General features: G+C 30.1%; 1 protein-coding gene across 18 annotated transcripts in view; it reads right to left on the reverse strand.

Annotated features, from left to right (window-relative positions):
* LOC106789116 (sodium channel protein para) overlaps positions 1-26,016 on the reverse strand; it is a 58,397-nt gene that overhangs the window by 6,797 nt on the left and 25,584 nt on the right. For 2 of the 18 annotated variants that reach the window (XM_014753018.1, XM_014753012.1), the window contains 19 exons: positions 22,888-22,979; positions 21,787-21,999; positions 21,438-21,498; positions 20,697-21,006; positions 19,072-19,356; positions 17,842-17,898; positions 15,566-16,000; positions 14,999-15,095; positions 14,472-14,540; positions 11,786-12,060; positions 10,697-10,870; positions 10,037-10,387; positions 9,200-9,434; positions 7,516-7,647; positions 7,265-7,397; positions 6,995-7,119; positions 6,666-6,928; positions 6,215-6,388; positions 2,037-2,159 (listed from right to left, as the gene is read on the reverse strand). In XM_014753018.1, coding sequence (XP_014608504.1) covers positions 2,037-2,159; positions 6,215-6,388; positions 6,666-6,928; positions 6,995-7,119; positions 7,265-7,397; positions 7,516-7,647; positions 9,200-9,434; positions 10,037-10,387; positions 10,697-10,870; positions 11,786-12,060; positions 14,472-14,540; positions 14,999-15,095; positions 15,566-16,000; positions 17,842-17,898; positions 19,072-19,356; positions 20,697-21,006; positions 21,438-21,498; positions 21,787-21,999; positions 22,888-22,979 — 3,604 coding nt within the window. Of the gene's footprint in view, positions 1-2,036; positions 2,160-5,160; positions 5,284-6,214; positions 6,389-6,665; positions 6,929-6,994; positions 7,120-7,264; positions 7,398-7,515; positions 7,648-9,199; positions 9,435-10,036; positions 10,388-10,696; positions 10,871-11,785; positions 12,061-14,471; positions 14,541-14,998; positions 15,096-15,565; positions 16,001-17,841; positions 17,899-19,071; positions 19,357-20,696; positions 21,007-21,437; positions 21,499-21,786; positions 22,000-22,887; positions 22,980-26,016 lie in introns of all 18 variants that reach the window. The other 16 variants (XM_014753023.1, XM_014753030.1, XM_014753024.1 and 13 more) reach the window with 12 other exon arrangements.

Genomic DNA, 26,016 nt, shown 5'->3' on the forward strand with positions numbered 1-26,016 from the left:
TATATATATATATATATATATATATATATATATATATATGCACTCTGTGTTAGTAAAGTAAAGTAAAGTAAAATAAATAAATAAGGAAAGATAGATAGATAGATATAATAGAAATAGTAAGCAAGGTAAAATTGAAAATATTGAGAGTGGGAGAGAGACAGTGGAGGTTTGTATGAAATCGAAATAGATCGATTGATTGATTGATTGATTGATTGATTGATTGATTAATTAATTTTAAGAAGAAAGAGATAGCAGTAAGAAGAAATAAATAGATAGTTGCAGAGCGAGCTACTATAAAAATTAGATAAATGGTGTCAGGGCGTGGGCATGACAATAACTCTACACCCAGTGCCTCAGCGACCTTGTGTTGCAGTTTTATGTTGAAACGATGTATTATATGTCACGTAACGATCTTGCTTTTTTATAAGGGACAAATAATATAGATAAATAGGAAGATAGAAATAGATAGATAGAGAGAGAGAGAGAGAGAGAAAAAGAGATAGAGAGAGATAGAGATAGACAGGAAGAAAGAGAGTGAGAGAAATAGATAGAAATAGAAAGATATTAAGTAGAAAGATTCAAAAGAGGAATCGGTCCTCTCTTATTTTTGATTATTCTAATTCTATTAGATAACTCTCAGCTCGTACTACGTGCTTTTATTATAGACCATTATTATTTAAAAAAAAAAAAAGAAAAATGTTCAATCTTCAATTCGAATGAAAATCAATTGAAATTCGTGATTCGTGAAAATAACAAAATAAATATATAATAAAGAACAGTAGAGAATCTTGTGGAAAAAGGGTAACTTCTAATTCGACACTATTATCATTTGGGTATTATAATTCATTTGCAAAATTGTGGGAAAAGATTAAAATAAAATAATATAGTAGAAGATAACGAAAGAGAATAATAAATTTTTTGTTACCGATAGAAATAATATATACATATATATATATCATATTATTATAATATTTTATTTTGTTAATATTTAAATCAAGATCGTGGTATTATGCTGCTGCTGCTGCTGCTGTTGCTGCTGCTGTAGCTGTAGTTGTAATTGTTGTATTTTGTAATTGTTGTATTTGTAATTGTTGTATTTGTAATTGTAGCTGTTGCTGGCTGTTGTCACTACTATTGCGTGTTTTATAAAAATGATTATTGCATCTCGTCTAATATATCTATAACTAATCTAATAAATTTAATTCTCTACTACGCGTATGCAAGTTTCTAATATGTTCCGCCAAGCTAGCTGTGTGCATTCGCGACGATCATAATCGCTCGGATAATATGCATATTCACGTGCATGAGAATAAGATAAACGTGGTGGTGGTGTTGGTGAGGGTGGTGGTGGTGGGTTTTGAGAAAGTGGTGAAAGAAGAAGGGAAGGTATTCCAGGTGTAGATTTTTGATAGGAAAATTGATGGGGGGTTATATTAAGGTGACAATTTTACGAAGATGAGTCGAACTCAAGTGGGAGAAAGGGGGTGGGACTAATAAGGTTGATTTTGTTTTTTCTTCTCTTTCATCCATATCAAGAAATACTCGAGATCTCGATATTTCGAGCATTCGCAGAGGGAGAAAGAGAGAAATAGAAAGAGAAATAGAAAGATAGATAGATAGATAGAAAGAAAGTAAGAAAGAAAAAGAGAGATAGAGAGAGAGAGAGAGAGAAAGATAGATAGAGAGAAACAGAAAGACACGTTTACGGTCCTTTCGTTTAATTTGTTTCTTTTCTATTTTTTTTTATTTTTTTTTGCTGTAAAAAATTTTGTTGTTTTGTCTTGTATTGCTTAGAAAACACGAAATCGGAATTCTAATAATACATCAACTAAATTGATGGTCATGAAAAATCGTATGGAATAAATAAATATACATATCATATATATATATATATATCATATATATGTATATGTATATATGTATATTTGTATATGTTTATAAATAAATAATGGAAATAACTCGAAGAGAAATGGTAAAATTTGGAAAAAATGTCAAAGAGCAAGTGACAAGGTCCGCTGAGACGTAGGGCTACATACCCGCATCCCCTGCATTCTAGACATCGCCCTGAGTGGCCTTAGGGCCCTTAGGGTCCTCATTGTTTTGAAGGCTTGGATCCCGCCAGCGCCACAGAGCGACGCTACGAAGTTAATGAGCGACACCTGCGAGCGAGAAACGAGAGCGAATCACAGCAAAGATGTAGACAGACTACGGGAATGGAAAATTTGTTTGGAAATTTTTGGTTCTATTTTTTTTTTATAGAATCCATTTTTTGAGGAAGCTAATATTCCTACCAATAATAATAATAATATTCGGAATTGTTAATTATTTAGATTATGGGGGGGGGGATAGGTCAATAGATGGATATATAACAAAGATAGACAGAAGATTGATAGATACAGAAAAAAAAAAAGATATACAAATTGAACCATTTAAAATGTTTTTTACGTTTGCTTTATTTTTTTTTTTTTTTTATAAATTTTTAATAAAATTCTTTTCTTAATGTTTAATTAAATGATTAAATTGGTAATTGAGACATTAAATCAAATAATTTTGTAACCTGCATATCAATTTAAATGGTACATCCTGTATATATGTACAGATATATTTATATATATATATATACATATATATATATAAAGAGAGAGAGACATAGAGAAAGATAGTAGAAGGATAATATTCAGGGGGGTTTAGAGATGGAATGGTTAAAGAAAGAAACAGAAGAGATAAAAAGAGATAGATAGATAGAAAGAAAGAAAGATTGAGAAAAATAGGAAAATAGAGTGAGAGAGAGAGAGAGAGAGAGAGATATAGAAAGTTTGACGGATGTGACGACGGACGGAGTTCCAGGGCTGTCAAAAAATTCTCTCGCAAATCTGCATTGGAGACGTTCCTTCGACAGTAGTAGCAAGCAGAGACACAACGGGATCCTGATGAGATATCTGTTGGGTATATAGCTCACTTTTTGATATATATATTTATATATTTATTTATATATAAATATATATATATATATATAGATATATAGATATATGGAATAACAATAATAATAATAATAATAATAATTATATATATATAATATATATACGCACACAGTGTAATAGATACGACAAATAAGTAAAAGAAGGAATAAGAGGCGGCTGGACAGAGCCCAGATATTGGCACACACACGTAGCGGTTCAACAATAATCGTAATCATAAATAATTAGGAGGATATATGTATATATATTCAATGAGTCACACTCTGGTAAATGATCACCCAACCCTACTGTAAATTCTAACAAAAATTATTAAGTATGGAATTGAAATACTTTGACATAATTTTTACAAGTTATTAAAAGAAATAGAATACTGATTTCATTTTATATATTGTGTATGTAGAATAATATAAAAATATCTTATACAAGTTTAATATCAATTTTGTCAAATTACAGTGGGGGTGTTGTGAATAATACTGTGATTCATTGTATATAGAAACAAAGATAGATAGATAGATAGATAGATAGATAGATAGATAGATAAAGAAAGATAGATTGATAGCAAGGAATAATTAGTATATGAGAATATACAGGAGCAAACATAGACGACGACGAAGACGACGATCATCGACGATCCTGAAACATACGTGTTAAGGGTTCGTAATACTTGACACGGAGACGCACGGCAAAAGGGTTACATAAATAATTACATAAACAATGAAGTTGCCTAGCGGATTGTTCAAGCCTTGATAATTAAATATAACGGGGGGGGGGATCTCGAGTAACGATTTGCTTCGTTCAATTTCGTTTCATTTTCCTTTTTTTTTTCTTTTCTTTAACTAGGAAGGAAAAGAGAGAGATAGAGAGAGAGAGAGAGAAGAGAGAAATAAATGAAAACAACAACATCGATAAGCGTCCGTGCGTCTCGATAGAAATAGATAGATAGATAGATAGATAGATAGATAGATAGATAATAAGAGAAAGATTTAAAAAATATATCTGTTTTACACACTTTTTTTTCTCATTTTAGAGAGAAAGACAAAAGAAAAATAATTATAAAGAAGAAAAAAAAAAAAAAGGGCTCGCACACATCGTTGGGCGTCTGGTGGCTTCGTACACTTACACATAAAGCATCTAGATAAATTATTAATTATGCATATATGTTGTATATATACATAATTGCACGAGAAATGGGGATTTAAATATAAAAATACGTCGTTTGTAGTAGTAACGTTTAAATATACAAATATATATAAACGTAAATACTTATTTTGCACAACGATCACTGGTACCAAAGATTTTCGTTAGAAAAAGGCGTACATAGGCGTTAGGCTTATAGTACGACAAATATTCCAATATAATCAGTGCAGACACCAAGTAGAGACGCCAGTGTATTGTACCTCTGCACATTGGTTAAAAGCACACCACAGTATGCGCTACAAATTTCGCCTTAGGCATTATTTTATAATATATATATATATAGAAATTTATTTATAATTATTTATATATTATAATATTATATATCTTTAGAGATTATTACATATACATATTTTTTCCCTTTTCTTTTTTTTTTTTCTCTCGCGTATTTTATATATAATTAGATTCTTTTTTTTTTTTTTTCGTTTTCTTTTTCTTTTTCTTTTTTTCCTTGTTCATTTTATATTCCGTTCAGTCAGAAATTTCATTCGATTCGTCAGGGTTTCTCGTTTGGAATGATTTTTTCTTTTTGCTTTTGTTAACCCTTTCTCTTAGGCTTTTAATAACTTTTTTCTTTCGCGTGTTTACGGTTGTTCGATTTAGGCTACATAGAAAGAGAGAGAGAGAGAGAGAGAGAGAGAGAGATAGAGAGAGAAAATTCTAAATAAAATAAATATAGTATAGAAATAAAAAGAAAAAAAAATATATTACACACCTCTAATTATTTTATCCCGTCTCTCGTCTTCTAATTATCTTTTTTTTTTTTATTTATATTTTATTTGAGATAAATCTAAATGTGATATAAAATTCGTGTAATCGATTCGTCGATCGTTTAGTTAGATTCGATTAATAAAAAAAAATTGTGTTTCGATTCGATTATTATAAATCGTTGATAATAGAAGACACGAGGCTTTTCATTTTGATATTATTTAAAGTTTTTGATTTGTTATTTTGGTTTGTCAAGTCCTCGTCTAGACCGATGACTTACTTTCATGCCCTCCCATCGCGAGACTGCTCGTAAAGGCCTCAAGGCCCTCAGTGTTCTCATCGAACGGAAGGCCGGGATGTCGGCAGCGCCGGCCCAGATTGCACCCAAGTTGATCAGTGATAGCTGTTGTCATTAAACATTTGTCATATATGATGCATCTTACGTTTTAAATGCTATACCTTAACGGTTATACATAGCGTGATCGATTAAGAGAAATCCACTGGAAGCTTCCACGTACGGTTCCTAGTGATATTTGTTTAGGATTTTTATTTCTTTTTTTTCGGGGGGGGGGTAGACAAGGGGGTGGGATTGTTAGGTTGATCATGGGTTTAAAGAAATAGAATTAGAAATAGAAATAGAAGTAGAAATAGAAGTAGAAAGAGACGGATATAGATAAAAAGATAGATAGATAGATAGATAGATAGATAGATAGATATATAGATAAATAGGAAATGAAAACGGATAAATATTCTCATGGATGAGATTTTTGTGGGAGAAAACAATTTGAAAAGACTTAGGACTAATCACTTCATTCGAGCACTATTTTTATTTGTTTTTTTTATATACTAGCTTGACATTGTTTTTAATTTTTATTTCTTTTGTTTTTTTCCTTTTTAAAGGTGTATATAATGTATTATTATATTTTTGTTGGAATTATACAAAGGATTAATATATTTTACTAGTGCTCGAATTTAGTAACGTTGACACACGTAAAGTAGAGTTTTTATCTCGTTTTGTACATTCGAACGATTTCTTTTAGATTTGTTTTGATTACAATATTTTCAAAAAATAATTAGTTAATTTATTTAGAATTTTTAATATTCGTTACTCGATCGAGTCGAAATTGTTCGATGATGTTGGGTAAAATGTTGATATTTGGTGGAAAGAACTTGTGTAATCGTAATACTTAATATTATTGAAAAACTTAGTCACATTATTAAATGTAATTAAAAATAATATAGATTACACGCGTTCTAAGGAAAACTTAGCGGTAATACAATCAGACATGTATACAGGTTTAAAAGGATGATGATAATAAAAATTGGTAACTTACCATGACGATAATGAAATCGAGCCAGCACCAAGCATTCGTGAAATATTTCTTGAAACCAAGGGCCAACCATTTGATCAACATCTCAAGGAAGAAAATCACTGTGAAAATTCTGTCCATGTAATAGAGAATATCTTGCAGGATGGGTCGTTGCTGCAAGTGAACATCCTCCAAGGCCTTAATCAAATAAGAAAAAAAAAAAAACATTTATTCATTTTAAAATCATTCATTGAATTTTATATGAATTATACAGAAATATATTGAAATTTATTTATTAACTAATTCAATTATATTTCTTATATTACACAGTTATTCATATAATATATATATATATATATATATTCAAGTATAATTCAATAAAAAATTAGAATATAAAAACGATGAAATAAATTGTATAATTTAATTAAGTTTAACAAATATATATTTAATAAATAATTAAATGAAATATACTTACGAGAGCTAAACTACTTAAAAGGATCATCGTGATAACGGCACTCTCGAAATATTTGTTCTCGATCAATTGGAAAGTTTTCAATCTCAAATTCGTCCAACCTTGCCAAAACGGTGCATCGTCGTCCCCAGCCAAAAATGGGAATTTTTTATAACAATTTTCTGGACAACAATCGGCCGGATACTCAGAATTAATGGGATCCTTATCCGCGTGTATGATTTCACTTCCCATTATATCATCACCTTCGTCACCTTCTTCTCCCATGTCTAAACGAATTCAAATTGTAATAATGATGGTTTTCAAATGAAGCTTTTCAAATTTAAGGATATTACCTTCGTCCTGTTCGAGATCTTCTTTACAGGCATCCTTTTTTTCTTCTCCGTTCAACAAATCCATACTACCTTTATGACTTTCATCCTTGAACGGCCGATTTTTATGGCTGCCATACGATTTGTTGCTAGAAAAAATATAATCAAACGAACATAGATATAGATTACGAATCGTTGCATTGCGTGTACGATCCTTTTTTTTTTTTTTTTTTACACACACATGGAAGGAAAAAAAAATGTAGAATTATAATAGATAATTATTATAATACAAACCTAAACGTGTCCTCTTCGTTTTGATTAATATAATCGTTGTCTAATCTATAATCCCGATGATTTATCGAATTCCCAATGACTTTGGTGTTATTCATGCACAATTTGCCCTTTTTCAATTTATTCTTCAGATCTCCTTCGAAAAGAAAATCACAAGTGATGGTATACGAAAAAATAATTCTATTGAATTCTTTTTTGGGGATATTTTTTTTGTTTTTTTTTTTCAATGAAGATTTGAGGAAAGACAGTCTTACCATGAATTGTAAATTCCATTCCGTCACCAATGGCTACCTCGAGTTGATTCAATTCCTTCGCACTCTTCTTGTCTCTGTAAGCTTCCAAATCGCTATCTGCAAGATCTAGGTCTCCATCTCGGTCAATTCCATCTGCACAGTCACACAACAAATCTAACCCGCCCTTTTTTTTTTCTTCTTTTTTTTTTTTTTTTTTTCGTAAAATTGCAATTTGAATAAGAACGTGCGTCGTTTGACCAACTACTTTTTTTTTTGTCTTCATCTTCTTCACTGTTATTTGTTTTGTTTTGTTTGGTCCTTTCGTTAATAGGTATACAGTACAGTTTTTTTTATTAACGAAGATACTCGAAATGCAATATAAAAAAAAATACTAGAGAGAAAGATAGAGAGAGAGAGAGAGAGAGAAAGAAACAAATTGTGTCGTTTCAATTCTTTTCTCATTCGTGTCGAATAAAATTTTGTAGTCGGCATGCAAGAGCATCAGACTCGAGTCATTCTTCGTGTTCCTTGCTTTGTATTATTTTGTATCGTTTTTAAAAAAAAAAAAAAAGAAGGAACACTTCTTCTTCTACGTCATTCTTTGCAGTGTGTGATATCGATAAGAAATAATAAACATTAATTTGACAACAATGATAACATGATATATGCAATATAGATTTATGTCATTCTTTTCTAWAAAAAAAAAAAAAAAAAACAAAAGTATTTTTTACACACGTGATTAAAGATCTTTCCACACTTTTCTAAACGTAATAATATATTTTACCTATGGTATTATATTAAAAAAATAAAATATATTCCTTATCGATATCACTTGTTATAAATTGTCAACTATTCTACCTCTACTTTAATCGTATTCTCGCGATCGATAATATCGTTCGATGATAATAATCGAAAGGAATCCGTTCGATTCCATTATCCGAGTTGGAATGAAACTCGAACACCCACCCAATCATAAGAATTTCCTGCTGTTGTTAGAATCATTTCCGAAATGCATACGGCTGATACCTTTCCAAACGAAATACGCGGACCCAAATTAACGAGCGAAGCAACATATAACTGCCAGGCGGCTAAATAGCGAAGCAAAATGAATAAAATTCTTTTTTAATTATTTCTTCATACGTTTTTAATACCCGAGAAATTTGTTTGTATATTTTATATAGAAAAAAAAATCCCACCCAACAATCAATCATTACGCCCGTCGTGTTGTTGATTCATTTGATATATTTCTTTCAAATCCTATTCGGAACTCGAATTCGCGAAAAAAAAATTGTAAAAATAAATGAAAGAAATAAGATAGCCAAAAATATCAGAAAAAAAGAATTGTTTGCGTAATTAACGAGAAAAAACGTGTCAGTCAACGATCAATTTGTTTGTTTGTTTGTTTTTTTTTTTTTAATTGGACGAGAGAACAATCAAAAATATAACGCGTAGTGTAAATTTGAGTTGTTTAGTTTTGATATAATCAAACGAAAAAAAATGAAATAAACACCGGAGATAAAGAAGGATGGAGGGAAAAGGGAGAAGGGAAAAGAAAAGAAACGTTGACTGACATTGAAAATAGCCGATTAAAAAAAAAAAAAAAAAAAAGAAAAAAAAGTGTAATAATGAATAAAAAGCCGAACCGAATAAAACAGTGCCACGAACTACACAGCGCACACAGCAAGCGATCTGATTGGATATAAACCTTCTTTCCAACTGTTGGACGGTCCCTCACCTGGCGCCTGATCGGATATCTGATTGGTGAATTTGGCTCGCATCAATTTAGCAAGATTAAGGAAATTTCGCTTGATCCATTTTACGAAACGTGCTATACGATCTATCGCTTCGGCGATCTTGTTCGTGTCGTTGTCCGCAGTCGGTGCTGATAAATTCGATGAACCGAAATTGCTCAGCAACAGGGCCAAGAAGAGATTCAGCACCTGTTAATAAAATAGATTTATTACCAATTGAACTATTTCAATTCGCGTATCGTGCAATCAATTGGATATTATTATTGGGGTTACATGGGTTTACACCGGGAAAAAATAGCATATTTTCAACAATTTTTTTTTTATATATAAAAAATGGAATTCTTATTCAAACTTTTTATAACATTTAAGATACATATTTAAAGAATATTTTCTGAAATTTTCGTTGAAAAATATTTTAAACTCAGCCATTGCGACGTCATTTCCGGTGACCCCACCGAAAAAAAAGTGTTTTCGCGTTGATAGCAGAACTCATAAACGGTGAGGGGTTTTCAGTTGAAAAAATAGAATCTTTTAGTTAATACTTAAAACTAGAAACTGGACGAAGGAAAAAGAAAAATAATTGAAATTTGGATTTTTGGCAACATTTTTAGCAAGAACATTCAAATTTCGTTACAATTTGCATCACATTTTGGTTTCTTAAAATTCGATTGTATGAAAAAAAAAAAACGAAAATCTTTCATCCAAAATTCAAAACAAAAAACATTTGTTGGAAAGTCCCAAACCCATGTAACCCCTTAATAATTATTCTAATTAATATATAATATACGTACAACAAGGTTACCGATGACGACGGTAGCGAGGAAGAAGGGTATACAAGAAACGTCTCCAACTAACATACAATCCCACATTGATTCGATCCATTCTCCGCATAAGACACGAAATACGATCATAAAGGAATGCATGAAATCGGTAAAGTTCCACCTTGGTAGATCCCCACCCGGGAATCGATCGACGTGATCGGTGTAATTTTTACCGAACAATTGCATACCCATCACGGCGAAGATGAAAATGATGATACACAAGACGAACGTTAAATTACCCAAGGCACCAACTGTCCTACCCATGATGGATATCAGTAGATTTAACGTGGGCCATGATTTTGCCAGTTTGAACACTCTCAGCTATATATATTGAGAATCGAGAACAAAATAATTTATTCATTTATTATATATATTTCGAATTAAACGAAATGATTTTATTTTTTTCATTTTATTATATAAATTAGTTACTTTTTTTTATTTCTATTATATTATTTATTAATCCTTTCGTTACTAGCGTATTTACAAAGTCATCTATATATGAATGACCTACTAACCCATTTAGGGATCTTACCAATATAACAATACGTATAATACTAACACGTTGTAACGAAAGAATTCCAAATTTCGAATCGAATGTTGTTATTTAACAATTGCAAAGATTGTACTTACCAATCGAAAGGATCGCAATACCGAAAGACCTTGTACACCTTCCAAACCTAACTCGAGTAAGGATAGGGCGACGATGATGAAGTCGAATATGTTCCAACCCTCTTGAAAATAAAACTTCGGGCTCATAGCTATCAGCTTGAACGTTGCTTCGATTGCGAATGTAGCCGTGAAGAACTATGTTGAAATGTTTAATAAGATTGATTTTTTTTTTTATTAATATTTAATTATTCTCACCCGAGTGTGTATTGGTAAACACAAAAATATTCTTTCTTTTTAATTATTATTTTTTGTTTTGTTTTGTTTTTCATTAACTTAGATGTTAAATATATCAGAGACGTGTAAATTTATATATGTATATGTATATATATATCATATACAATCTCTGTTCTTATTTTTCTTTACTATTTTATTTGTCTTTATAGAAATTTACATATCAAAATGCATACTCGTTTTAATATTACTACGTTTTATGTACTTCCTTGTTCAGGAGTAGGATAAATAGGACACGTACCTGCTCTGGGCGTTAATATTAAAGAGGAGTGGTGGATGGATGGGTGGGTGGGTGGATTTGCACAGAACAACCAAGAAAAATTATTTTGTTCGTGGATAGAGAGAAACAAGTAAAATATATTTAACAATGAACTTGGATTACTTATTATTTTATATCCCGGAATATAAATTGTATTTAATAATAAAATGATATATGCATATATATATATATATATATATAGAAAGAGATTGATTTAAAATTAGAAATAACAATAATAAAAAAGGAAACAATAATGACCATGTCTCTGATATATAAATAATTCATCATTGAACGATATATCTCAATTGAAAATAATTAAATAGGTATCAGAAAAAAAAAAAACAAGGGGCTTATGTTATACTCAAACTTTACAACAGAGAAACAAGTAGAATGTTACCATACACCATAGAAAAATCCAATCTTAAATTATATCAAATAGAATTATATTCCAGAGAAATAAATTTCGATGAAAAACATAAACCCTTTTTAATTCAGATATTGAATTAATTAAATAGACATTTTAAAACGATGACGTTATTTTATTTTGGTGGTATACTTACATAGTTACCAGATTTAAGAACTTTTTCCATATCCTTGTCCATATCGTGATGATCCAATGCCATGAAAAGTGTATTGACGACGATACAAAGTGTAATGAAGAGTTCTACGAACGGATCGAATACCAGAAGTGCGACGTATTTTTGAATCTCGAGCCAAAGCCAACAGCAATCCCAAACGCAGAAGATATCGATGCAACGTATGATCCCGGATAATATTTTCTCCTTTAACGTGGGCCCTTCCTCATCGTCGTCTGTCGGAAAGTAATAGGTCGAAACTGTAACGCGCGTTAGTTATTTTGTCTGGCACCACTCTTTTTGGGGAAAGAGGTTTTTTTTTTTTTTATATAAATAATTAATTATTAGTATTAGTAATATTATTATTCGTGTGTTTTTCTTTTCTATTTTTTCTTTTGTTCTTGTTTTTATTTCTTTTTTTTTTTCTTTTTCTATTAATTATTGTTCGATTATCGTAAGTAATCTCTTCTCAAGCACGTTTAATTTTTTTTTTTTTTTTCTTAATAAAATTTAACACGGGCAGAGGTGAACAAGCTATCAAGCAAAAAGCTGGATGAGATAAACGATTAATGGGAAAAGCGAGAACAAGTTGAAATTAATTAAACGAAGAAAGTATTTTGGGAAGGGGGGAAACGAGAGAGAGAGAGAGAGAACAAAAAAATAACAAGATGATTCTAAGATAGAGAAAGTATATTTGTTATTAAAAATAAATGTAATGGAAATTAAAGTGAAAATGAGAATAATGCATTAACTATTGCATGCTGCAACACTTTGACGAAATTATCTTCGTTGTATTAATTGATATTATTGATTAATTCATTTCCTAAACTATCTTGATCGTCATATATAATTCTTCAAATTGTACGAGTCAAATGAAACAACGAAGATAAAGTCGTACGTGTTTTATTTTTTTTTTTTTTTAATTCAAATTTGTATTTATTACACGAACAAAAAGCAACATTCGAGGAAATAATTTTGGATTTTGTTTCGAATTAACGGTGCAATCGTGTACGATGATACAAATTAGCGTGCTGGTTAACAATCAATTTCAAAAAAAAAATAAAGGAATGTAGAAGAGATTATTGACATTACATGAGAGGAGAGATAGAAAAAAATAAAAATAAAAATATAAAACAAAATAATAATAATAATCGAAACGAAAACGAGAAAATTTTGGCGAAGTGTATGTTTCGCGTTAAAAAATTTCGTTCAGATTGCAACACGCGCGTTTTTTCTATTTAATTAATTATGAAATAATTGTGCAAATGCAAAACCCAGCCATATAAGTAGCTGCTTGATTGGTTGGTTGGTTGGTGGTGGTGGTGGTGGTGCTGCTGCAGCTGCTGCAATTGGATTTGAATTCGCGACGAATAATAAAGCAGGTGGGCAATGTAATAATAAGAAAAATGATCTGGAAAATATCCTAAAAGGAAATTCTGCTTGATCGCGAAGATTAAATGAAATCTAAAATTATGCATACAGAGAGGGTGGCAATTATTATTATTATTATTATTATTATTATAATAAACGTTTACTTTTATTAAAAATTCATATCGATGCAACAATTCGTAATTAATATTTCTTCGATGTAATAATTTATTTGTATTGATCGTTATTTAACAAAGATTTAATTCAGATTCAATGAACATTCGAATAATATTTCAAATCGATTATGTTGAAAATATAAGTATCTATAAAAAAAAACTATATTCGAGAATTCTCACATCTATAGAAATGAAATAAATCTTTTCATATTGTCAGTTAAACCATGAGACGATAAAGGAAGCCACCCTATATATATACAAATATATATATATATATATATATCTATAGACTATTGTATGTATGTAATACGAAAGCTTGAAATATTTCGTGCAGCCGCAACGAGATAAAACGCTAAATCCCTGACCGTGTAGACAAAATACAAACTGACAAACTCTATTTCCCCAAAAGTACAAATACATTTCACATAATTCTCCTCCTATGTAATATCGAGAAAAATATATATACAATTTTTTACAATTGCTTTTTTTTTTTTTTTTTAAGATCCTATCTATCTAATTGTAATAATAATAATAATACCGTTCTCGTCTATTTATATTTTTATAATATACTCGTGTTAATAAAATTATTATTCGGTAAAATTATACGTGTATAAAATTAATGAGAACAAAAAAAAAAAAAAGAAAGAAAAATTTGAGAACGATCCCACCCCAATCAATATAATCTACAATATAGAAAAATAAATAGATAAATAGATAGATAGATAAATAACACGCGCAGCCAAGTAAACGTTCAACATTACCTAGGATATTTAAATATAATCAATTGTAATATATCTCTATGTGTAATACGTGTGTATGTATGTATAATACAAAAAAAAAAAAATAATAATCAAAAGGTATAAATTTGACGGATAATAGTAATAGTAATAGTAATAGTAATAGTAGGACGAATATAATAATAATAATACACATCGAACGACGGGATTATGCATCGCACGATAGACAAGAAGATATGCACAATTGCGACAAGGGTGACAGATAATCATAGAAGGAGATAGATAGATAGATAGATAGATAGATAGATAGATGGGTGGTGAAAAAAGAGAAGATTAAAAAAAAAAAAAAAAGAAACATCTTGCTCGAATGAGTCGATCTCACGTCATTACCTCCTTGCTCGGGTGTTCTGCTTTGACGTCCTGCTGCTTGCTCGATAATATCGTTCAGCACCATCACATCTGTGAAAGGAAAGAAGACAAAAAAGAGTGTACCTAGGGGTACGTACGTCACACGGTGAGATTGGTGCTGCTTATCACACTAATTAAACCAGATAAAAAACAGATACGCGTGTGTGTGTATGCTGTGAAAGTTGTATTTTTTTTTTGTTTTTTTTTTTTCTTTTTGTTTTTCATTTTTTATTTTTTTTGTTGATCCGATTAAAATAAACGAAATGAGATGCGTCGTCAACAAATGAGATAATATGACAGATGAAAGATGAGAGGATACACTTAAATGAAATTTCATGGACACATTTGCTATTTGCCGCCAACGTGTGGTGGGTATGGTGTTTGTTATATACGAATTTTTTTGTTTACTTTAGATTTTTTCTTTTTATTTTGTTCTAATTTTGTTTTGTCTTTTTTTTTCTTTTTTTTTTTCTTTTTTATGGGAAAAGATTTGTTATTCGATCTCTTACCCTTCATATCGACGACGGCGTGTTGTTGGGAAGGTTCGATGAAAGGATTATCTTGTTGCTTCGCTTTTCCCATGGGATCACTTTCCAAATCGCTTTCCTATAAAAATCACACATAGATTATTCAATATTATTCATTGTAGCAAAATGTTGAATATTAAAGAAATGCACAGGGTTAGGTACAGTAAGTCTGGTATCATTTTAAATTAGGGTTGACAAATTTGAATACAGTATTCAAAGGATTAATTATTAACGAAGTGTAGATGTTTTGTGTTTCGACTATTAAAAATAACAATAAAAATGTATGTCTACTTATAAAGAAAAAAGACGATGAACTGTAAAGATTAAGTTGCTGAATAACTCCCCAATAAAGGGACGCGAAAAGTCCAACTTATCAAAATTAAATTCTACTTCTTTTTTTAATTATCCAAATTACCTATGATACCATCTTATTTAAGAATTGTATTTTTCGACGAGATAAACAACAACTGACTAATTATTAATAATTTTATTATATAAAAACAGACAACTAATTGAATAATAATAAAGATAAAATAAATGTTAACTCACGCAATGAAACTTTTGATTACAATCGGTAAGATGACCATTAACGGATGGTGGCCTAACCGATCTACTTCTCAATCGACTTTCCTTGGTCATCGGTTTGCCGATTGCATTGGCAATACCACCTAGAAGGTCACCATGGGAGGTGTAGGATAATCTTGATGCGTGTGATGTATAAGAGGAATGCCTCGAGCCAAGATTAGCATAATATACTGGTACAACGATCGTGCCATTTTCTTCTGACATCGGGGTGACGGCATTAGAATCGTCGGCATAAGGCAAATGTTCTTGGGCATCCAAATAGGTCGATAATACAAGGGGTTTTCTATCACCACCTGGTGGACCAACGAATCGGCCACGACCATTGCGTATCGTAAATTGATGACTTCCACGACTACTTCGTCGAAGATTGAAAGGTGAACCCGGTAGGCTAAGGCTCGCCTGTAATAACAACAAAAACCGAACCACCGCTTTTCTCTTTCTCTTTATCTTTCTTTCTCTCTCTCTCTCTCTCTCTTTCTTTTTCTCTTTTTTATTTTTCTCTTTCTCTCTTTCTCTTTTTCTTTTTCCCCGTTGGCATATTAATTACAGGTTGTGCACGTGTTAATGAATGTGTGTTGGGATGTGTCTCTCGGATCATTTGTTCTATTTATATTAGGGCTTTTATTGCAATGGCAGATTAAATCGAATGAAGAGCTTTTAATATAATGATTTTTTTAATCGAATATATATATTTAATAATCAATTAAAATTATTTTCATAAAAACGAAGAGTTATTCTATCATCACTGAGAAGATTATCGTTTCGAATGTGTTAATATTAATAATTGATAAGTTAAATCATTATTGCACTGTGATTATATCATCTCATAACACACACACACATTTGAATTAATTTATTATATAAATGAAAGAAACATATGATGAGAAGATAATTGAAAAACTCGATCGTTTAATCCGCCATTGTGAGTTATTAGGATTAATATTGAGAATACAAAACATGTAAAAAGAGAGAGAGAGAGAGAGAAAGAGAAAGAGAGAAAGAGAGAAAGAGAGAGTAGAGAACCATGAAATATTTTGTTGGAAAAATAAAAAAGATATATATAAAAATATATAAAACAGGTGACCATCGATTGATATAGGTGTCGTTTAACAATAATATTCTAAATACTCTGACAAACCGTTCTATAACCAGTCGTCTCTTTCTTCTTTTTTTTCCATTCGTTAATCCATATTTTCTTTAATCAAACATATTTCAAACCACTCGACACCATGGATTATACGAAATTATTATCACTAACATATGTGGGAATATATATCTCGGACAAATATGAAGACAATATTTACCTACCCCTCCCCTCAACCCAACCCAACCCCCTCCCCGAAGTGCATTCGTTTCACTCGTTCTTCCTCCCTTTTCTTTTTTCTTTTTTTTTTTTTTTTTTAAATAAATAAATATTTAGTTTGATGATGAGTATCGAAAAAAAGGAAGATGATTCGCGCGAGAAAATGTTGTTAGAAGAATAATTAGAATGACGAATAATATATAAGTCGATCAAAAGCCAATGCGTGTTTTAAGTCATGAAAAAAAAACAACAACAAAACAAATTGATTAAGAAAAATAATGATAGATAATTTAGAAGAAAAGTTTGCAATTTTTTTGATTTGATTAAGATGGTATATATAAAAGATATTACAGGTGAATTAAAACAAGCAACGAACAAAAAACAAAATATTATTTGATTAGATTTAGAAAAATCAGTAAAATATCGTAAAAAAGGTTTACTTAACCCTTTGAGTACTGAATACTTTTAACCGAAGTGTTTTCTATGAATAAAGTAATTTATTATTAATATGACCAAATGTTAATATTAATAAATTATATTTAATAATTACAATTTTTGTCTTTCTCACAATATTATTTTCATCAGATCAAAATAAAAGAAAAATATTACATTATTTTACATTAACTTTTATCAACTTTTACCAAACGCATATATGCGTCCATAGTACTCAAAGGGTTAATCGTATTGGCTTTGGAATCAACTTATACATATATATAATAATAATAAAATAATATATTATATAATTTTTCTATATAAATCTCATAAATATATATATATATATATAATTTTTCTATATAAATCTCATAAATATATATATATATAATTCTCATAAAATTTTTTAATTGAATTGTTTCTTTCTTTGTTTGTACGATGCGATTGTATGTACGTACGGGTCGAAATGGTGAGAGAGACGACACATGTCGTGAAACACACGTACCTTCCGGAGACTTTCCTGGTAGACATAAGTAAACTGGCCATTAGCGGCGCGAGAGACCTTCAGAAAAAAACAAGAAAAGATATCTCCTACCAAAAGGGCTCGTAACCTCTTCTAATTGTGTACACCAACGAGGCACTCGATAAATACGTATATATATATATGTTTAAATATATATATATATATAGATTATATATATTTAATACACACACACACACACACATACATACACACATAAGTTTGATGAGAGAAACATAGATTATAATAATACTTGCAGATATAAGCACATACGTCATACACATTGAAATTAATCCAAAGTCAGATAGAGACAGAGATAGATAGAGAGAGAGCACACACATACAACTATTACGAACGAATATATTTAATAATAAGAATAAAATTAAATGTGTGATACACGTATACAGATATATGAGGAAAATAAATATATATATATATATATATTTTTTTTTTAACGAATATACGAATAATTCCCCTACGAATGTGTAATTCATTATTATTAACCCTCTCGTTACCAATGGACCCTTATGTAGTAGGAGGGGGGTCGTACACTATGCGACGATACTTGAGCTAAAGCATTCAACGAAAGGGTTAAAGGGTATCTACAATATACGATGTGATGAACTTGACGGGGTTAGTAAAGGGTGGTTCAACTTTAGGGATAGAATCAAAGTAACAAATCCAATATAAAAAAGAAACGAAATGCATAGTGACAATTACAATTTATTTGTATACGACTAGCACACATGCTTCAATAATTCTACTAGAAAAAAAAAAAAAACAACTAAAACACGGGGAGGAAGTTGTTTTAACGATTGTCAAAGTTTAATCAAGCAATTATATATCCCTTCTCGTCTCGTATCCAAATTCATCCTCAATATTTTCCTCTCCCCTCTCCTCTATATCGTTATTATTAATTTATTATGAGAAAAAAAGAGAGAGAGATAAGTGGTACAGATCAATGTAGTTCAAATTCGTGATTAAAACGGATACGAGTCGAGTTAATAAATAAAAAACATTAATAATAAACTAATCATCTCGTAGAGATTTATTCTAAAGGAACACAAAAAATCAATGATGAATTGTATCTGGGAAAGAATGTATGAAAAATTTTGGCTGAGGATGGTGATGGTGGTGGTAGTGGTGGTGGTGGTAGTGGTGGTGGTGGAGGAATTTAGTAATTAAGAGGAATTGTTTTTAAAAAAGAAAACTTACGGCGCTGACTTTCCGCACTTTATTGGCAGCGTTATGGTTGTTGTTGATCTGCTTGATCCTATGTTCGCTAACAGATTCGATAGATCTTATGCTGATCTTCTCCTTGTTGTTATCGTCGTTACCCTTTTCCTGGCCAACGAATAGTTCATAACTATGACATGAGAAGTCCGATGGTGATTTGACGATTTGATCAGCTGCCGCTGCTGCAGCGGCTGCTGCTGCTTCCCTTGCCGCTGCCTGCTGTGCTAATTTATTTTCCTTATCCATCAACGCTTTTTCGACTTCCTGTCAGAATCAAATCAAACTATATCCCCCGTGTACACGTCATGATCTATTGGAAAATCCTATTTTTTTTCTTTTTTTTTCTATTTTTTTTACAAATATACGCGACAGTATAATAATCGAAGATTTAGTTTACTTCTTTTTCTTTCTTACCGGCAAATTTCAATTTATACTTTTTCTTTTTTTTTCTACTTAGCAAATTGCGATTACGATTAAATTTGTTCTTTTTTTTTTCTTTGCGATTTCAGACCCGTCGTCAAGTCAACACGGATTGAATTTTTACACGTCCGTCCAATAAAATGACACTTGTATTAACTAAACGATAATTATTTTCTTTTTTTTTTAGATATCTAAAGATGAAATCATAAAGAACGATTTATATATACAGGGAATTTTTCATATATTATATTTATTAATTTTTTGTTTGAGATGCGTGTTAAGTTATTCGAAAGTTAGGAATAGTATTAATTAGTTTAGTTTTTCAAATGGAACTCTAATTGTATTTCTGTTTTTTTTTTTTCTATAACAAAAGAAGTATTGTCTTATGTTACGAAGAACAAAAAATTGAGTCCCATTAAAAAAAAACTATTGTCTTCCAGTCATTTGGATAATAATTAATCATTCAATTACTCATTGCACATAATCCTTTCGAAGAAGTATAACACACGTATAACAAAGCTTTATTCATTGAATTTCATATTAATCAAATTATCGAGAAAGAAATTCTAATTACATGAATCATTTGCCCTGTATAATTGAGATAAAAATAAACGTGACAATATTAACTTCAATAAACAAAGACAATAATCTTCTTTTTACAAAAATATATCGTATATATAATATAAAAAATAAAATTGTCAAATAATTGGACGGTGTTTAGACGTGTCATAAAATGTCCCAAGACTTGTTACCCTATTTTAATTCAAAATCAAACCTAAAATAAGTGAAAACTGTAAAAATAATAAAAGGGAAAAGTCTTAGAACAATTACGTATGACTTTAGACGGGTCCAAGGACCGTATAGTGGGTTTTGTTAATAATAGGAAAGACGACAAAAATAAAGCATTAAAAATTGCATATGATAGTTCAATCAATTAATTAAATCGTTAACGTTAACTCTACGATATTTCTTGTTAATATAATAAAAAAAAAAGAGAAAGAGTGAAATAAAAAGAATAGAATAATAAAAAGAAAATTCTTATAAAATCGTGGAGTGTTAAAAATAATTCGTACGAGTAGCGCAAAAAAAATATAAGGATTTTGATAAATTAAAAATAATAAATGTAAGATAGCTTTCCTAAAATTGACAAAATCCATTTTGATACGAGTCCTTATTTCGCATACCCTTATTGCTTCCTCTTCGGCAGCCTCCTCCTCTTCCGCCTTCTTTTGCAACTCGTCGTATGACATCGCTACGATAGCGAGGATCAAGTTGACGAGATAGAAAGAACCGAGGAAGATGATGACAATGAAGAAGAGCATGTGCCACGGTCCGGCCGATCGTAGTACCAGTTGATAAAGATTTTCCCAATAGTCTTGGGTCATTAGACGAAAGGCAGAAAGTAGAGCCCAGCCGAAGCTGTCGAAGCTCGTGTAACCATAATTTGGGTTGTCGCCGTATCCTTGTAAGCACGTGTACCCAGGAAGGCACTGCCTGTACTCGAATAACTCCATTAATTATCATCGAATCATATTTATTTTTTTCATTATTATTCATTAAATATAACACAGAAGTTTTATTCCATTGTTTTCTGTTCAAATTAATTACGATTTTAATCATTATAATTGCTTGGGGGTGTTAGTATATTAAAATTATCGAATAAAAGATTGTAATAAGAATGATAATATATGTAGAATTCAATGGGGATGGGTTTCTTTTTTATAATGGTATTAAATATTCAATATTTTCAGCAAAGAGATCGATTAATAACCAAAGATACAACTTTATAGGAATATAATCAAATTGTTAATGTTATCGTTAATAGATAACCAATCGTCATAAATTATTCGATATGCATACAAGAGTAATTATATTATAAATAAAAAGAAATAAAAAAAAAAAAAAAAAAAGAGAAACGAACTTACCCAGCTCCCGACGAATTCCCGCACAATGGCATGTTTCCAGCGTCGTCTACGTACCAATTAGCTGAACAGAGATAGAAAATATCAATAAAATAATATCCTTGTAAGGGGGAAGTTGTTCGTATCTTTGATTTTATATGTTGATACCTATGGTCTTGATAGAAAATTGGAATAGAAAAAGTATAGAGGTAGATAAAATGAAAAAGGATTGACAGCAAGTAGAAAAATAGAAAAATAAATCACGATAATAGAAGTAGAAATAGAAACTACCTGATTATTATTATTATTATTATTATTATGATTGGCAATAAAAGTAAGTAAGTAAGTAAGTATAAATAAATAAAATACGTACTTTCATTGCTATTGAATCTCTCCCAATTTTCGTCGGTGAGATTACCCCAGGAGCTGTTCACCGGAAAGTTTTTTATACACTTTTGCGTTAATACCCCCATGTAAATTTGAAGGCCCATCAGCGCAAAAACGGACAGGGAGAACATCGTCAGGATTATCACATCGCGCAGATTCTTCACGGACTCTATCACAGCGCCGACAATGGTTTTCAGACCTGTTCAATGATAACGAACAAAAAAAAAGGGACGACAGTGTTTTTAATTGATTTAACCACGTGCGCGTTAATTAAAACGGTTGTTTGAGTTTTTTTTTTCAATCGAACACCGCGTTAAACTCGATTACGACAAGTTCATCTTTTTGTCAATTCATTTCTTTCTTTTTTTTTTTTTTTATTTTCATTTATTCATTTTCGTCGTGAGAATAAAATTCATGACGACAATGATGAATAATAATAATGATGGTGGTGGTGGTGGTGATGGTGGTGTTGATGATGATATGATGACTGACTGATGAGAAAAATGTGCTTATACATATACATATAATATGTGCATGTATATAAAAAGAGAGAGAGAGAGAGAGAGAGAGAGAGAAAATGTCGATGAATTGTCTTTTTAATTGAAAGAAATGATCGGGGATAAAAATCGTATGTGACGAATAATTCGATAAATAAAGAAATTAATTGTAAATTGAAAGGGGGTTTATTATTTAGTATTTCTGTGTGTAAGTGAAAAACGAGATATGATCGTGATATGTGAAGATAATAATAATAATATAAAAAACAAACAAACAAACGAACGAACAGATAATTTTCCCAAAAGTGGTGATGGTGGTGGGTGGGTGGGTGGTGGTGGTAGTGGTTGTGATGGTAGTGGCATTATATTATAAAAATTGAAAAAGATAAAACATTGAATTAAAACAAAAAGAAAGAAAAAAAGATAAAAAACAAAAACCAAAAAACAATTAAAATCATAATATAAAAATTAGCGATATAATATCGTGACGAGATAGATAGAGATAGAGATAGAGAAAGAGTGTCTAGGAAAAAATTCATCTAAAAAATTCTGCACAATCTACACCCAATGTTTCTATCCTCTAAGCATACCTGGTACAATAGCGACAGTCTTCAAGGCTCGGAGGACTCGAAATGTCCTGAGAGCGGCAAGGTTGCCTAGATCTATGCCCATCGTCACATAACTGCAATACACCCGAACATCACACATATTACAGTGATACAAACAAAAAAACAAAACGTTTTGAAAAGGTCTTTTTGAACAGGGGGGGAGGTGGGGATCATAACTGGGATCAAATTTTGTTCTTTTTTTTTTAATAGGATAGATCAGGGTACTCTTTTTTTTTTTTGTCAATTAAGGAAATCAAGGACATAAGTAAGTAATTAATTAAAGTTACTCAAAAAGGTTATACTCGCTACTTCCTATTTGGCAAAAATTCAAATCTGCTCGAAAACTGCGCGTATTTTTTAAGATTACTATCATATATAAAAAAAAATATGTAATATATAAATATAATATAATATATATATATATATATATTACATATTCATTTTTTTTTGTTTTGCATGCATGACGTAAGGAAATATGTAATAATAGGTTACCACGTGACGAATTCGTTCCTTTTGGTTTTTTTTCGTAACGAGATTTGAATCAAGATCGTGATAGATATGATCTGATTCTAAACTCCATACGAAATGACCATCAAGCGTAAAATTGAATTTAATCGATAAACATTATATTAATCATGATATTGGTAGTATAATGTTTATTGATTTTTAATCAATCCATATGCTAATTTGTTATTTACGTATACGTAACTAAACTACAACAATTATCAAGTGGTTTATCGAATCTACGTATACACACTGTGACGAGTTGGGGCCGATTGAGAATGTTTTATCATTCATTTTGTTTATTAATAATAACGCGAATAAATATCAATTTGATGTGATTGTATATTCAATTGTCTATTCTTATTCTTTTGATTTGGTTTCTTTTTTTTTTGAAAAAACTTGATCGAGCATTGGATAAACGAAATGATAAATAAATAAAAATTATTGTTTAATATTTGACCTATACTTTTTAAATATTTTCATTGATAGGATTTATACGGATCGTGAATAAAAAGATACCCAAAAAATTGAACGTGGGATTAAATAAATTTGAAAAAAATAAGAAACAAACATAAAGAGGATTTAGGTTCGATCAATTAATACTTCAATAATTCCATTGATATATACGATTGCAAAAAAAAAAAGAAAAGAAGAAATGTGTTCAAAAAGTCAAATAAAAAATTATGTTAAAGGGAAAAAAAATAACGATGCGGCGTTTATATTAATAAATAATTATTCTCAATCGGTAATTCGGCACCGCGTATAAACGTGATATATAAGTAAATATAATTACTAATCTAATGAAATTACGATGACAATAAAATACGCCTCGACCGAGGTTATTACTAGCGATAATAAATAATTTCTATCCCTACCTAAATTAACTAATTCATGTACCTATACGTGTAAGTGTATATACGTAATTGTAATCGTGTATTTATGTATGCGTGTATGTTTTTTTTTTTTTCAATAAATTTTATCCATGTATTTTATTAATTATGTATGTATATAAGTGTATGTGTCTTATGTTATACGTTTATAATGCATCGAGTAAAAAAAAGGGTTTAGTTTGATCAAAGTTAATTTAACGATTATACGTGTATTAGTGTAGATATATATATAATGAATCATAAAAATATTCGTATCACTTCTTCCCCCATTGTCAATTAGAAACAATTCATTTGTAATTTTGCAATAAAATGTTATTAAATTTTTCTACGATAGAAATATATTTTTGACACGTTCTTACAAACGTGTATATATCGTTTTCGATACACGCATAATTTTATTTCCTTAGAAAAATATTCATTGTATTTTCATTTTCAAGATTAATTTTCTTAACACACCTATACGTGACTCGAGTTAAAATATCTTGACCCTTATTATCATAGAGAAAAAAAAAAACAATTTTCCTTTTACTTTTCTAACAATCCAATATATTTCTCTCTAACAATAAAAATTTGTAACAAATTATCACACAGGCCAAAAATAAAAAAAAAGAAAAAATTTCCTCTGTGCGTAGAAAAAAATTTAATAACTTAAATATGAATAATTTCAAATTGACAATGGTACATATATACGAATATAAATTCAATGATTAATTGTACATAATATATGGGTGTGTGTTTTAAATAAGTGTAATATATCTGTAATGATAATGAAACAAGATATATACGTACATATATAAATATATATATATATATATATATATATGTATATGTACATCAGATAAAAATCAGTGCTACATAAATGTATATTATATATATATATATACATTATATTATATATAATATATATATATATATGCATAGCGTAGTTATAAAACGTATCTAGCGAAGAAATTCTACATTCATAACCTGGAATATTTGACTTGATACTAATTAGCGTTATAGTATCTGTAGGGTAACGCTTCATCGACCCGCAACGGGTCGTACGGCGGTCGTTGTGATCTTTGAAATCGGTCCAGCCACGAATCTACCCGTCGAAACTAAAGGGACATAGGAAGAAACAACCAGTTTTGTTTTTTTTTTCTTTTTCCTTTTTTTTTTTTTTTTTACAGAGACTAAACGAATGACAAAAAGAGTAGAGAGAGAGAGAGAGAGAGATACTAAAGGAAACGAAGATAAAAACAGTGACGGATTAAACGGTCACTTAAAAACCACCATAGGAATCCCCTTGATCTTAATTTTCTTTTACATTTAAGGTGTGAATGACACTCTTTCGTTTTTTTTTTTTTTTTTTAAATACACGTGGGGCCATATATTTTTCAATTGATCATCCGTCACTGAATAGAAAGGATGTGTGAGAAGGTGAGCCTGACGTTTATACATGTTAAACAATTTTTATTAGTTAAAAACAAATTATTGGGAAACGTGTCTCACGCTCTCGTTTAATATTCGATGATTATTAAAATGATATTTATGTAGAGATTTATTTATGAAATAATGTATATATATATATTGTATATATTTATATATAAATGGATTTTGTATAATAATTTTTATTGTGAAGTGAGAGAAAAATTAGAATATATTTTCGAGATTTGTTTTAGGTAGATTCGTTGGTGACATTTATTCTTTCCATTTATTTCTATTTTTTTTTTTTATT

Source organism: Polistes canadensis, unplaced genomic scaffold, assembly GCF_001313835.1.
Source record: "Polistes canadensis isolate GaletaPanama2010 unplaced genomic scaffold, ASM131383v1 scaffold_165, whole genome shotgun sequence".
NCBI classification, from domain to species: Eukaryota; Metazoa; Arthropoda; class Insecta; order Hymenoptera; family Vespidae; genus Polistes; species Polistes canadensis.